Source organism: Mesoplodon mirus (genome assembly GCF_964341445.2).
Source record: "Mesoplodon mirus genome assembly, chromosome: 4".
In the NCBI taxonomy this organism is placed as follows: domain Eukaryota; kingdom Metazoa; phylum Chordata; class Mammalia; order Artiodactyla; family Ziphiidae; genus Mesoplodon; species Mesoplodon mirus.
Genome location: NC_138979.1, coordinates 57771453 through 57786624, shown reverse-complemented (window position 1 = coordinate 57786624; position 15172 = coordinate 57771453). Strand labels below are relative to the sequence as shown.

The following is a 15172-nucleotide window of genomic DNA, read 5'->3' as shown; positions in this document are numbered from 1 at the left end:
AGAAGCCCGTGCACCGCAACTAGAGAAAGCCCATACACAGCAATGAAGACCCAACGCAGCCAAAAATAAAAAATAAAAATAAATTAATTAAAAAAATAACATTTGCATTTCCATGGCAAGGTCCTTTTAATGAAGGCTTTGCTACGGAGCATTGATGACTTCCTTGAGTTCCTTTGTCAAATGGATAGCAGACGTCCATAAAAATCAATAAAATGACAAGAATTGACCACTGTGTTAATTCCTATTAAAATGGCTATAACCACTTTATGAGTTGGTGAGTGTGGGGAGGTGGGAGTACATTGAAGCAATATAAGTCATATTATGTTAACGACCATTCTCTCTTAATCTTGCAGGAGAAAATGCTCCATTTTTTCTCACCCACCAGATGTATTCACATGCTTATTTATTCCCAGGAAGAATAATACACACTCAGCTCACTCTCCCTATATCTACATTGTGTACCAACTATATACTCGAGAAATAGAGTGGACTGGCTTTAAAGAAAAACTTGGTTTATGATTCCATTTAATCAGCATAAACACCTTCAAGAACTGAATTGAAAGTTTTGCTTGTCAAAATCTACATACCCTTTTCAAAAGAGGAAGGAAGATTTAAGCACAAATTTGGAATCACTAGGATATTAAAACCACCACCACAACAAAAAAAACCCTTAGTGACAGATGTGATACTACAATTGAAGACATCAGTTGTTTTCTCTCTCTCATACCTTATAGCTTAAAAAAAAACCCCACAAAACTTTCCTTTCATCACATCTAATGTGTATGTTGCTGCATTCTCCAAATGTGCATAAAGCTAGGCTGAGCAGAAGTGTAAAATTAAACAGTAGTTAGTAACATTAGGCCAACTTCCAAATGAATTCAGACATTTTGGGAATATTAAAAAATGCAAAGGGAGGTTCCTTTTGCAACATTCAACAGTTATCTGATTATTCTTCTCATGTGTTCTGTTAATAGACTAGGAGACTAATTGCTGATACACTTACCAATCCCTTATTTAAAGTTTCACTTTCAAGGTATGTAAAGCAATCTCTTAAGCAACAATGCATGAGGATATTTGAAATGTTAATAAAAGGAAGGGATGCAATTGTATAGAACGTGAAGGTTTTGCAATTAACTAGAGTTAAGAAAAATAAGATCCTGTCATTTCCAAATACTATGAAAAACACCGTTTTACATGTTTAGTAAACATTATTCACAAAAATACAATACCAAGTTTATAATCTAAATAAGAGTAGTTAAGGAAGAAAAAAAATTTTAAGTAACATTTATAAAGCAGCCATCTTACTGACTACCAAATATACCACCTGGCTTAAATATTAGATCATTTATTCACTTTAAAAATCAAGGTATAGGGCCTCCCTGGTGGCGCAGTGGTTGAGAGTCCGCCTGCCGATGCAGGGGATACGGGTTCGTGCCCCGGTCTGGGAGGATCCCATATGCCGCGGAGCGGCTGGGCCCGTGAGCCATGGCCGCTGGGCCTGCGCATCCGGAGCCTGTGCTCCGCAACGGGAGAGGCCACAACAGTGAGAGGCCCGCATACCGCAAAAAAAAAAAAAAAAAAAAAAAAATCAAGGTATAGGGAGAGCTCCCCACCCTACCCCAAATTAAATCAGAGCTTGTAAGCCAGTACATACCTCTATGTAAAATCTTTAAACTCCACAAATAAGTAAGGCCTTTAACGACCTAAATTGAGAAAGAGAAAACAGGACAATGATGGTTTTTATAAGGAACTTTCCACATTTAAACACATAGTCATATCAGCCGTAATTTCTTCCTTCCAAAGTCTGTTAACCAACACACATTTATTGAACATCTCCCATTTCTGTGTCAGGCGCTATGGGGACACCGAATGTATAAGCTACAGGTTCCTTCCTTTAATAAGCTCACAGTGTTCTGAAGATAAGGTACGATGAATGAAAGAAATGGATATGTGTTCACATAATATGACCTGGAAGTCCACTGACGAAGTTCTCAGTGGTGGTGTGGGCAGAAAGGAGAGGGACAGGAAAAAGGGACAAAGATTTTCACTTATTTTCTATACTTCTGTACATGAAAAGAAAATTTTTTTAAGTCATGACATTTATGACCAAGGAGAGACATTTTTTAAAAACTTAACTAATGAGGGCAATGGGTGGACTAAAGGCCGCTTCCCCTGACAGTAGTCAGGAAGGCTTTACCAAAGTGCCAGGCCCTGAGTGACAGATTCAATTGATGTGAAGAAAAGTGAAAAAAGCATTCAAGCCAAGGTAAAAATATATGATCAGAATGTTGGGGCAGTGCATTCTTCAAAAATATCGAGGTCGTGGAAGACAAACACTGAGACACTGTTCTAGATTAACAGAGACTAAACAGACATGACAACTAAATGCAACGTATAATCCAAGACTGGATGCTGGACTGGAAAATTTTTTTCTTTTGGTCTATAAAGGGTATTACTGAACAACTGGCAAAATCTGAATAAGGACTGTTGATTAGAAAATAATGATGTATCAATGCTAATTTTCTAATTTTGATCCATATACAGTGATGATGTAAGAGAATGTCCTTGTTCTTAGGAAATACACACCTGGAATAATTAGGAGTAAAGGGTCATGATATTTGCAACTAATTCTCAAATGTTTCAGGAAAAAAATCTGTACATATATATTTAATCAAATGTGGTTAATTGTTAACAATTGGGAAATCTGGGTGAAGCATCTTTGGGAATTTTTAGTATTACTCTCACCAGTTTTCTGGAAGTTTAAAATAATTTCAAACTAAAAAGTCTCCCCCCAAATATTTTAAATGATATTAGGGTAGGAAACAACAAAGTATATCAAGACGATGATCCTCACAAGCCAGTCTGACTGATGCAAGTATGTGTGGAATCATGTAGACAATATTGAAAGGGCAAGTAAAAGAAATAAAATGAGGGCCTCCCTGGTGGCGCAGTGGTTGAGAGTCCGCCTGCCGATGCAGGGGATACGGGTTCGTGCCCCGGTCTGGGAGGATCCCATATGCCGCGGAGCGGCTGGGCCCGTGAGCCATGGCCGCTGGGCCTGCGCATCCGGAGCCTGCGCTCCGCAACGGGAGAGGCCACAACAGTGAGAGGCCCGCATACCGAAAAAAAAAAAAAAAAAAAAAAAAAAAGAAATAAAATGAGAAAATACAAACATCTGAGTTAGATTTTAGATGTTTTTAATTTAACAGACTGAGTTAAGAGTAATTAGTTGAATAAGGTACTGAAGAGAAGATGTTTCCAAGACCCTAAGTACATGGGTTATAAGTGCTACCTTCTGTGTGGGAAATTTAATCATTAAAAACTTTAAAAATCTTTATATAGAAATAGCTGTAAAAGGAGATGCATATGTTTTTATTCATACCCACTGACCCTGTATGCACACGAGTGTGAACTTACCAATTTCAAGGTTGACTATTCATAATTAGGTATCAGATACAATGAACACACCATTATTAAAAATTTACTGTAAGAATTTTAAAGTACCCATCATTATAGAAATTTTTAGGTGAGTCAGGAATATAAGAAAAAGAAAAACTACCATTATGAGAAGTAACCGAGTAATTTACATACCTTGAGAATGATGAAAAGAGGGTTGGTGCTAAATATGCAAGGATTTTAGTTGATCAAAAAAGACCAAGGGCAATATTAAAAATAGAAATGCCAAGGGAAAAACCCGATTTCCAAATACTAAAGGTCTAGAAGAAGATAAAATCTATATCAACTAAGGCTGAGCAGAATTTAACATATTTTAATTGTTCTCACTGAGTGGAATGAACTCCTGAAAAATTTGCTAATGCATTATAATCAATTCTGTGATGTATTTTTCTATTTTAAGAGAACAGAATACATAACTATAGCAAATGATTTCTTCCAGGATTCAGAATAAGTGGCATTACAATAAAACACATGTACTCTGAACAGTAAGATAGTAAAAAAAGAAAATATGAAAATAGGAATAACTAACACAGAAGGAAGAAACAGGACAAAAATATTCCCTTAAATGCTTATAAAAATAACATCAATAATAAAAACAATTTTTCCTCTGAGTAGTAGGACAACGTCATCTTATTTAGCTGGAAGTAATCACCCTCTGAGCTCTGGAAATAGGGTTAAAGTTCTCAACTTATAGGCTTAGTTGCATATTTTAAAGCTCTCCCATTAAAGATAACTCACCACTGAAAATTTGTCCCACAGAAAATGAATAATCAGAAAACACACAGGGGAAGGCAATCCACCATATTCAGATTATCAGGCAGAGAAAAAGTAAAACAAATATTGATTTTATGATACTTGCTAAATTTATAAGTTTTGTTGGAGATTCAAAAAGAAAATATTATTCTTCCAACTTTATCAAAATAGACTACATTTTCCTTTAGAAGAAGAATAAATGCATGGGGAGCTAGAAATCTGTCCATTGAAAATCTAGGGGTATTATTGGTATTCAGTAAGCTAGGTTTCACAACGACTTGACAAAGCCTTGACACTAAAAGTACTTATATCTGCTGTCAGTCACTCACTCCTTGACATGTCAAGTGCACAGCCTTTCAGGGACAACTTCAATCAACATTAGCACTCAAAATACAGTACACAGTGTCACTGCTTCAAAAATGAGAGGAAAAATAAAATGTGTTAGATGGCAGGGAAAGGGAGAAAGGCATTCCTCTTTATAGGAGACCAGATTCCAGTGGAAAGTAATAAAAATCACTGAGCAAGCTGTAAGGCTGAAATCAACCAGTTTATATGGATTTCTTTTTCTGGGAAAATATTCTCTTGCCATACATGCATCAAGAGAAAATTTGAACAACATATCATAAAGGCTGACAGGGGTCTATCCTGTAATGAATGTTGGATCTGTGGACCTGTATAGCATGCCAGACTATTAGAACCTGGAAAATAAAGTTACTCTGGGGAGGAAGAGATGCCTAGATATGGTTCTAAGACATGAAAAGAATCTGAAGCAGTTGTATGTGTTACTCTAGTATTCTCTCATTCATACTTCTCTTTTTTACTTTTAAACCTCATTCTCCTGTTCATTTCTTCCTCTTCTTTTTTCTCATTTTCTTAGGAAACCAGATTGAAAGAGCATGGGGCCTGGAGTCAAACTGCCCTGGGTTCTAATTATTACTGATAGCTACATGATATCTCTAGGCAAGCTGTTTAACTTTTCTACACCTCATCTTGCACTTGTATAAAGTATGTACAATCATCTATAGAGTTACTGTGAAGGGTAAATGACATAATATTTGTACATAAAACATTTATCAATGATTTTCATAAAGAAGTACTCAATATACACCTATTTCCCTCCTCTCTCCTGATTCTGTTTCTTTCTGACTTGGCAAAAGAACCCATGTGCTTCCTTGGCCTCCCTGAGGGAACTCAAGGGAATGATGTTGATGCTGTCTTCAGAACACTAGAGGAGTGATGGTCAAGGGTACTGGGAACCCAATCAGGCTGTGAGAACATTTACTTTACAAATCGTGTCCTACAAACCATCAATCTGCTAGTCTTATTTTGATTGGTAGAACCCTTCCACTGGTGTTTGTTAGCTGCAACAAAGGATTAACCAACTTTGTAGTCTACTAAAATTTCATTAAAAAAACACACTTTGGAAGTATTATTAGGCCCTGGCAGAGTTTATAAAAAGTGGCAGATGAAGAGTAAAGTTATCAAAAGCATTTTTTTTTTACTCTGGCCACAGGCAATTTTCATTACTATGACCTGATAAGCCATAAAAGCTGGTGAAATTGGACACATTTTAGAAAAAAAAAAAAGCCTCATATTTTAAAACGTAAGGGTTAAATACAAATAATGCTTTGGCTAGCACTTATTTCAAATGCCTTTCACTAAAATCACTGTCATATTTTCAATTAGGTAAGCCCTGCATTGAAGCTGGATTTTTTTTTTTTTTTTTTCCTGACTCCATTCACTTCACAGGCTTCCCACTCCAGTAGAATTGAAAACACCAATGGCCTTGTGTGGCTGCCCTACACAAGAGGGAGGCAAGATTTATGAAATCCAGGAAGAACAAGCTTCTCTACTGAAGAAGGCAGATTCCTATTTTAGCCAAGCTTGATAGATAATTGAGTATAGAACTCATATACTTTTTGCTTTTTCAATTGGTATCCCTCCTTTTTTTTTTGCCCTTTAATATATATGTTTTTAAACTTTAGAGCTAAGAACTGCCAAAAGCCACAAAGCATTCATTCCCCCCGAGATTAAAAGAGGAAATGAAACATTTTTAGTTTCATCTAAAATAGTGCTTTAAGTAGTCAAATTTCATACTCATCTACCTAAACATGTAGATTAGAAGCTACTTAGCAGCAATAGCATCAGGAAGGAAAGTTCTCATCACCCTGGGCAGTTCTCACTAATAATTAGAAAGAAAAAAGGAAAGCTGTGAATTACAATGAACTAAGACTAAATAAGTGTCCATGTTGGATTAAAGGATCTGTGTTGTCAGTTTGATGTATAATGAATGTGAAAATCAGCCATTTAATTAAATGGTACATGGTATAATCACTTTGTTCTGCACTAAACTGCTTAAGTTATCAGAGTGCCTTTAGTTTAGCAACTGTTTACTATTACACCACCCACGACTTCTCTTAGACACTGTTTAGCCTATGTTATTCCAAATTTGAAATCTGGAGTTTATACAGTAATGTTAATTTAGTTGATACAGTTCATCAGTTTAAATTAGTGAATATAGAAAAGAGGAAATCACAAAGGTATAAATTCCAGATATACGTGGTGAAAAAATTAAAAACCAAGTACATAAAAAGTCTGCAAAAATCTTTAAGACTAAAGTACTATTTTGTTATAGATGATTTTATTTTAATAATTTAGGCTTTTAAAGTATTTTCTAATCATATGCCTATAACTACAAAATGTCCCTAAAACAGCTTTCTTTCCAAAGAACATGGAAATTTTACTGGTTAACAAGAGTAGTAAGGTCCCTGCAAATACATGAAACTAGAACAGGTAAGAATATGCAGGAAATTCCCTGGCAGTCCAGTGGTTAGGACCTGGCCTTTCACTGACAGGGCCCGGGTTCGATCCCTGGTCAGGGAACTAAGATCCTGCAAGCCACATGGCGTGGCCAAAAAAAGAAATATCCATAAGCCTGAAAACTGTCATGTGTCTATGTCATTATTGTAGGTTGGTCTATGAAAAGAAGAAAGGACAAAAATGGTAAGAGAGTTAAGAAGGCCCTGGCAGTCAGCATAGATTGAAGAAAAAGAAAAAAAAATCCTGAGGATATAAGGAGAATAATGTTTGACTATAGAGATTAAATCACCCAAATTTTATAGAGTTGAAGCCATATACTCACCGCCACTGCAATTCTTCCAAGGACATGCTCTGGAATTTTTCTATATACATCCAAAGATCCCCCTGTAGAAACAAACATGTTGTGTTACAACAAATGAAACTACTAGAAAAGTGCACTGGGCCCCTCCTCTGTGGATCCATTGTGAGACTTCTTTTTCTCTACTGACATCATGCACTGGATGTCTAGGGTAAAATTAGCTTTTTAGTCCAATTTTATCAATATTTATGACATAATCATACTTCCAGATGAAGCATAACTAGATACTTCCATTTTATTCTCAAGTGTATAATCATACACATGTAAAAACTGAAGGAAAGTAGTGAAGGACAGGCTAAGAATCTGTACTTTTGTAAACTTAAATACATACACAAAACTAAAGGTCAATAGGACAATCATATCTAGGCATCTAGCTTGTGTTAACAGTTTTCTCAAAGGTAAACCAGGACCCTATCTTAGAATTTTCATATTAACCAAACAAAAGCTGGTACGTATAAAATTCAAAATACACATAAAAACTAATAAAGTAAAATAGTTATGTCAACATCTATCAAATGAATGTTACCCTTCAAATTAGGTACCATGACAAGCAATCAACATATTCCAAAGATACTATCTTAGAACAAAATGTTTTTTTCTTTTCTGGAAATTCTCTTTGATACAATTTTGAAAACCACTTTATGAGGTTAAAAAAACCTCCTTATGTCATAACATTTTTTCACTAAAATGGTATTCACTGACATCCTTCACCTTTACCAAATTCAGCTTTTGGTGGTTTCCAAAAAACAAAATCACTAGATTGTGAACATGATAAAGGCAGGGGTCATGTTGTTTGTTTTTAATTTTCATCAACCTAGAAATCAGCACAACTAACAGAGAGTACATATTCAATAAATATCTGTCAGATGAATAAATAAATAAATTTAAATCGCCATGAATTTTATCAGCTAAGTTAAGTTGCTCTGAAGACAGTTTCAAAAGAAGGGACTGCAAACCATTTGCAGCAACAATAACATCATTAAAATAACGGCATAACTTTCCCAGGAAATTATTTCAAAGGAACCAGTATTCATTTGGAAGTATAAATTTGAGTATGCTTGTTACATTTTTAATCTTATACAAGTAGTATAAGAATTTCAGGAAGATATGCAAAGAACCACTACTTTACTCATATTAATGATATGATTATATGAGAACTATTTTAACCACATATAATAACCTTTCTTTGAGTCAAGGTGAGGTGTACAGTCTTTCAGTTCCATAAAGGAATTATCCAATATATTTGAGAAACAATTTTTGTTTCTATCAGAGGCTAAAAGTTCATATGTAACAATTTTACCATTGGATGCTTTATAAGTATGCCTCGTAAGATGTTAACATGGAGTATATTATCCTTTTCAAATGCAGTTAAGTCTATTTTGCAAATATAATTATTTTTATGTCAAGTTTTCCTAAAGCTGAACAGAGAAAAAATTATTTTTCCCTGTAAAAAATATTATATCAATATATATTCCATATATATAAAGATACTGGCTTTGTATTTATCTTGTTTAAAGCAGGAAAATGATCACTTCTTTCATTAACTTTGGCTTGTAGTTTCCAGATTCTGACAAGAAGCTGGAAAACCACAGTGTTAGTACACCTTACGCTTTGGTTCTGGGTGTTACTGGGAAGAGAATGAAAAAAAGACACTTCTGCAATGAGGTGAGCCATCTTTATTTACTAAAATGGCATTTTTATTATAGATGCAAGAAAAGTGAAAACACAGTAGAAAAAACATTTCATGTTCTCATCGATCTTTCAGATGAATTGGAAGTTGCAAGGAAGAACAATCTCAAGAAGATCAAGCTTTACATGTTGGTATTTGGAATCCTCAGAAATGTAGTTTAGTGGGCCAATCCCTTATGAAGTGAACAGCTTGAGTGGCTCAAAACTAGGAGGTGCAAATCTATTCACATACACTACTAAGAAATGCTAAAAGAAGATTTATTTTTACATAGGCTATAAATCAGGGCTTAATTAGCTAAATGGATAGTAGTCAACAAGCTAAATCAAAAAACCAAAGATTACATTACCACCATTATTAGTGGAACAAGCCAAAAAAGAATCCCATTTTGAGGTAATTCACTGATTTTTCTAAATATCTACTTAATCTCAGTTATATCCCACTCTCCTTAGCTATCCATATGGATAAATCTTTACATAGCTGGCTTTGTGTCATCACAGATTCATCTCGTCCTTGACATAATCATTAGAGAGAGATACTGTCAGAGGCAAAAAAAAATTGTGGCAGATCCACTTAGAATCAATAGTTCCTACTAAGCTGGATGAGTTCTCATGCAATTAAAATAACTCTTACCAGGCTAAAAATGGCAGAGGGTTTTCCGTTGAATTTTTACTGAGTTTTACTATCATTTCTATCCTATAGGCCTAGGCAATCTTTAGACTCATCAAATCATCAAACATTAGTGCTGGAGGGACCTTAAAGATCAGCCCAATGAGTTTATTTGACAGAGGTGTTCTAGTCACAGCCATGAGTCAATTGATGCCAGAACTCGGAAAAGATCTGAACCTTTGAACTGTAAAGATCTAAAAGGTTTCCCCATAACATCACATAGCTTGAGAATCACAGGTGAACTTTTTAGTCTCACTGCAATGTGATATTACTATATGACACATACTCAGAGAGGTAGTTTAATGTTAGCTGAGGCATTGATATTCAAGGCATATAGATACTTGTTTATCTGTTGAATGGTTGCTTTGAACCTTCTCCTCATGATTCCAAGGTCACTGGTTTACTCTCTGTGACCTGTCACTTCCTCAGGTTCCCTGGCCTCAGATCATCCCATGCCAGTCATTTCCTTGCATGCCACTATCCACCATGGGAACTGGGAGGAAGAGTGCTAACAGAATAGCAAAAACTCCATGTCAACTGCCAAACAACTACACATTTCTGTTGATGAACTGGGGCTATCATCTTCATGTAATTAAGCCAAAAGAACTCATGGGGTAAGGTCTGTGTTTATCCTAATACAGGGCTACAACATAAAGTAGTGTCTTGCATGTGGGATAAACAGATATGTAGTAAATGAACAAGCAACATTAGTTTCACATTCATCCCAACATTTTCCTTAAAATGATCATGATTATTATTAATACTAACAAAATTGAAATCTGGAGCCACAAGCAAAAATTTCAGAAACTCTCTTCGTCTCTTCCAGTTGAAAAAAATAAAGAGCCATTTCTTTCTTTGCAACATGGGTTTTGGGGGAAACAACTTATTCCCATGATGGTAATCCGAATACATGTACACAGATTCCGAGATGCTATATTTGGGTATTTCTGAGTGAATTTAATCTTTTTTTTTTTTTTTGCGGTACGCGGGCCTCTCACTGTTGTGGCCTCTCCCATTGCAGAGCACAGGCTCCGGACGCGCAGGCTCAACGGCCATGGCTCACGGGACCAGCCGCTCCGCGGCATGTGGGATCCTCCCAGACCGGAGCACGAACCCGCGTCCCCTGCATCGGCAGGCGGACTCTCAACAACTGCGCCACCAGGGAAGCCCGTGAATTTAATTTTGACTTAATGAGAAGGCCTATCACATCACTCCCCTACTTGAAACCTTCCAATACAACCTAACAAATTCAGACTGAAACATAAATTCTTCACCATGACCTACAAGGCCTACACAATCTAGCTTCTGCCTATTTCTCTGGCCTCCTGTCTGGCCCCAGGTCCTCTCATCACTACTCTCAAGTCACCATGGCCTTCTTGTGGGGCCTGATTTCACCAAGCTTGCTTCCCACCTTAGAGCATTTATACTTGATCCTCTGCCTTGAAGATCTTCCCCATGACCTTCCCTGAGCTGGCTCACTGACATTAAAGTCTCTGCTAAAATGCTACTCCCATAAAGAAGCCATCCCTTGGACCTAGAGACTGTCATACAGAGTGAAGTAAGTCAGAAAGAGAAAAACAAATATCGTATATTAACACGCATATGTGGAATCTAGAAAAATGGTACAGATGAACCAGTCTGCAAGGCAGAAATAGAGACACAGACGAAGAGAACAAGGATATGGACACCAAGGGGGGAAAGTGGTGGTGGGGGGGTGAGGGTGGCGGTGGTGGGATGAACTGGGAGATTGGGAATGACATATATACACTAATATGTATAAAATAGGTAACTAATAAGAACCTGCTGTATAAAAAATAAATAAATAAAATAAAAATTTTTTAGTTTAAAAAAAAAAGAAGAAGAAGCCATCCCTGACCGTCCTGTATAGCAGCAGTCCCCAAACTTTTTGGCACCAGGGACTGGTTTTGTGGATGACAATTTTTCCACGGAGGGTGGGGTGTGGGGATGGTTCAGGCAGTAAGGTGAGCAATGGGGAGCAGTGGGGAGCTGCAGATGAAGCTTTGCTTGCTCGCCTGCCGCTCACCTCCTGCTGTGAGGCCCGGTTCCTGACAGGCCGCAGACCAGCATTGGTCGATGGCCCGGAGGTTGGGGACCCCTGCAACATAGCACCTCCTCTCCTTAATAGTCATCATCTACCCTGCTTTAGCTTCTAACTAGACATATCCCTCTTTGAGAGTGTGCTGTATGTTTCTTGTCTCCCCTTCTAGAATTTAAGCCCCATGCCAACAGGGATTAAGTCTTGTTCACTGTTGTCCCCCAAGTTTAGAACACTGTCTGAAAGAAAGTGCTCAATTACTACTTGGAAATAAACAACTAATATAAGATTAAAATAAATAATGAGAATTTACACTAACAGAACAGAACTAGGGTTGAGACAATGTTCTCGAGAAGTTTAATTGAGATAGGAAGGGAAGAGAAGGAATGATAGAGGATGGCACATAGTTTTTGGTCCATGTATTTTTGAGGAATATTTTGTTTATTACAGAGAGAATGAAGGTCCAAAAGAGAGAGGTTGGTTAATGGAGAAACTCTACCAAGGGGATGCACATGTAAAGGGACTGACCTTAAACAGCTTTTCATGTGAGAGGTGGATCAGGTGTGTGCAGTTGTTGCTAAGCTATAGGTGGAAAAGCAAGGAATTATGAGAGCTCATACCTGATAGTCTATGTTGTCTCTAAATGAGAAAGAGGTAGGTAAAATCTGGGGGAGGGTAATAAAGTTTTACAGGAGCTGATATGGGAAATAGCAGAGAAGATGGGAATGGGAGAACAAAACTTAAGAAGTAGGAAATTTTTGTGTTCAGGAACCAGTTAGGGTGGAGTAAAGGGAAGCTGCCAACAGCAGTAGGAGAAGGGCTTCAGGCAGCTCAAGTCAAGAGAGTGAGAAGTCCCCCAAAAAAAGAGGTTAAATATAGGTTATAAGTGAATATTTTAAGATAAGGACTTAAAGTATTAAAATGTAACTAAAAGGTGACATCACTGAAAACAGCAGAGTAAGGTCCTCTGAAAATTCTCTTCTCCACAAAAGCAATGAAAAAACAGACAAAAATTGTCAGAATCAACTTGTTCAGAACTCTTGAAATTAGCCAAAGGATTGTAGCAACCCCAAAATTGTTTATTCAGGACAACGCTTGAATCTTGGTAAGAACAGCAAGCTTGTGGCATTTTAACTTGCCTTATTCCCACTGCCTGATCTCCAGCTTCAGTGCAGCCTTGAAAACCAGCAGCCTGCCATCACAGTAAACTCCAGCAGCCTGATAGCCACTGCACAGGCAGAACTGATTTGGTGCTCCTTCATATCCACATTCTCAAAAAAGTTTCACTTCTGACCTGTTTGGGGGTTCCCTGGAAGACCCCACTTGCAATGCTGTCTTTATTTACACCTTATACAAAAAATCTTTTCCTTAGGGGCATTTATTGAAAACAATTAGAAGCAATCAAGTAACTCTGTAACTTACTGAGGTGGCGGATAACAGTTTAGGTAAACAATAGGCTAACCAAAAGTCTTAAAAGGAAAAGCTGGGGAATGAGCTGTCAATAGAGGCTTTGAGGGACTTCCCTGGTGGTGCAGTGGTTAAGAGTCTGCCTGCCGGGCTTCCCTTGTGGCGCAGTGGTTGAGAGTCTACCTGCCGAGGCAGGGGACGCAGGTTCATGCCCCGGTCTGGGAAGATCTCACATGCCGCGGAGCGGCTGGGCCTGTGAGCCATGGCCGCTGAGCCTGCGCGTCCGGAGCCTGTGCTCCGCAATGGGAGAGGCCACAACAGTGAGAGGCCCGTGTACCGCAAACAAACAAACAACAACAAAAAAAAGAGTCTGCCTGCCAATGCAGGGGACACGGATTCAAGCCCTGGTCTGGGAAGATCCCACATGCTGCGGAGCAACTAAGCCTATGTGCAACGGCTACTGAGCCTGCTCTCTAGAACCCACAAGCCACAACTACTGAGCCTGAGTGCCACAACTCCTGAAGCCCACAGGCCTAGAGCCTGTGCTTCAACAGAAGCCACCACAACAACAGAAGCTACCGCAAGGAGAAGCCTGTGCACTGCAACAAAGAGTAGCCCCCGCTCGCCACAACTAGAGAAAGCCTGTGCACAGTAACGGAGACCCAACACAGCCATAAATAAATAAATAAATAGATTTATTGGAAAAACAAAAAGTAGAGGCTTTGAAAAGCTGCAACATATTCTTGGGAATCTAGGATATATGCATGCACAAGGCCATGTGCATGCTCAGGAAGGCCTGGAGGAGGCTTTCAGCAGTCACCTTGGGCTGAACATGAGGCTCAGCACAAGCAGGAAGCAAAGACTAAGGCAGAGTTATCAACTGGTGGGAGAGTACCAGACTTATCCCTCTCTGAGAGTGGGAGAGTACTGAAGGTGTGCCCCAACACACTCAGAACCCTTCAGCAAAGACTGGGAGACTTATTAGCCCCAGGCATTTAAGGAAATCTCTGCCTAATCATTAGCTGACCAGTAAGCTAACTGAAAGAGTCTTCAGTGGCTATACACTGGAGACAGAAACACTACAGAATAGTTTAGAAAAGTCACTAAAGAAACATATCCAACAAAAACAAACCCTGGGGATGAGGGAGAATCTGATTTCTAGAGTTAACACATTATATAATTTAAAATGTCCAGTTTTCAACAATAAAAATGAGACATGTAAAGAAACAAAAAGGTATGACCCATACACAGGAACAAAAGTAATCAACAGAAACTGTCCCTAAAAAAGCTCAGATGTTGGACTTACTGGAAAAAAATCTTTAATCAGCTATGTTAATATACATCCATATAACTAAAGGAAACCGTCTGTAAGGAACTAAAGTATGAGGATGATGTCTTCCCAAATACAGGCTATCAATAAAGAGGCAAATTACACACCCTCCCAAACATACACATATACATACATATACATACACACATATATACAAATCACTCTCTCACTATCTCTCTCTCTCTCTCTCTCTCTCTCTCTCTCTCTGTGTATCTATATATACACACACACACAGATATATAAAATAAAGTCTGGAGCAAAGCTTTTGTACGCTACTGAAAGGAAGTTGATATTAATCTGAAATAAGTTGTTGATATTAATCTGAATACGTTAAGATGATAACTGTAATCTCTAGGGAAACCAAACATACACCTTAAAAATACAGTAAAAGAAACCACAAGATAATTTAAACAGTACATTAGAAAATATCTATTTAATATAAAAGAAAGCAGTAATGAAGGAACAGAAGAACATAAAAGAAGACTTAAAGAAAACAAATAGTAAAATGGCAGATATAAATTCTAGCTTGTCATTAATTACATTAAATGTAAATGAATTAAACACTCTAACTGAATGAGAGATTGCCAGAATGGATAAAAAAATTATCCAACTCTATGCTGCCCATAGGTGATGCAC

At 37.7% G+C, this 15172-nt stretch overlaps 1 protein-coding gene across 3 annotated transcripts in view; it reads right to left on the bottom strand.

Annotated features, from left to right (window-relative positions):
• Positions 1-15172, bottom strand: part of MAP2K5 (mitogen-activated protein kinase kinase 5) — a 257859-nt gene that overhangs the window by 140928 nt on the left and 101759 nt on the right. For all 3 annotated transcript variants that reach the window (XM_082618875.1, XM_082618876.1, XM_082618877.1), the window contains 2 exons: positions 7352-7413; positions 1655-1703 (listed from right to left, as the gene is read on the bottom strand). In XM_082618875.1, the coding sequence (XP_082475001.1) occupies positions 1655-1703; positions 7352-7413 (111 nt within the window). The remainder of the gene's footprint in view (positions 1-1654; positions 1704-7351; positions 7414-15172) is intronic.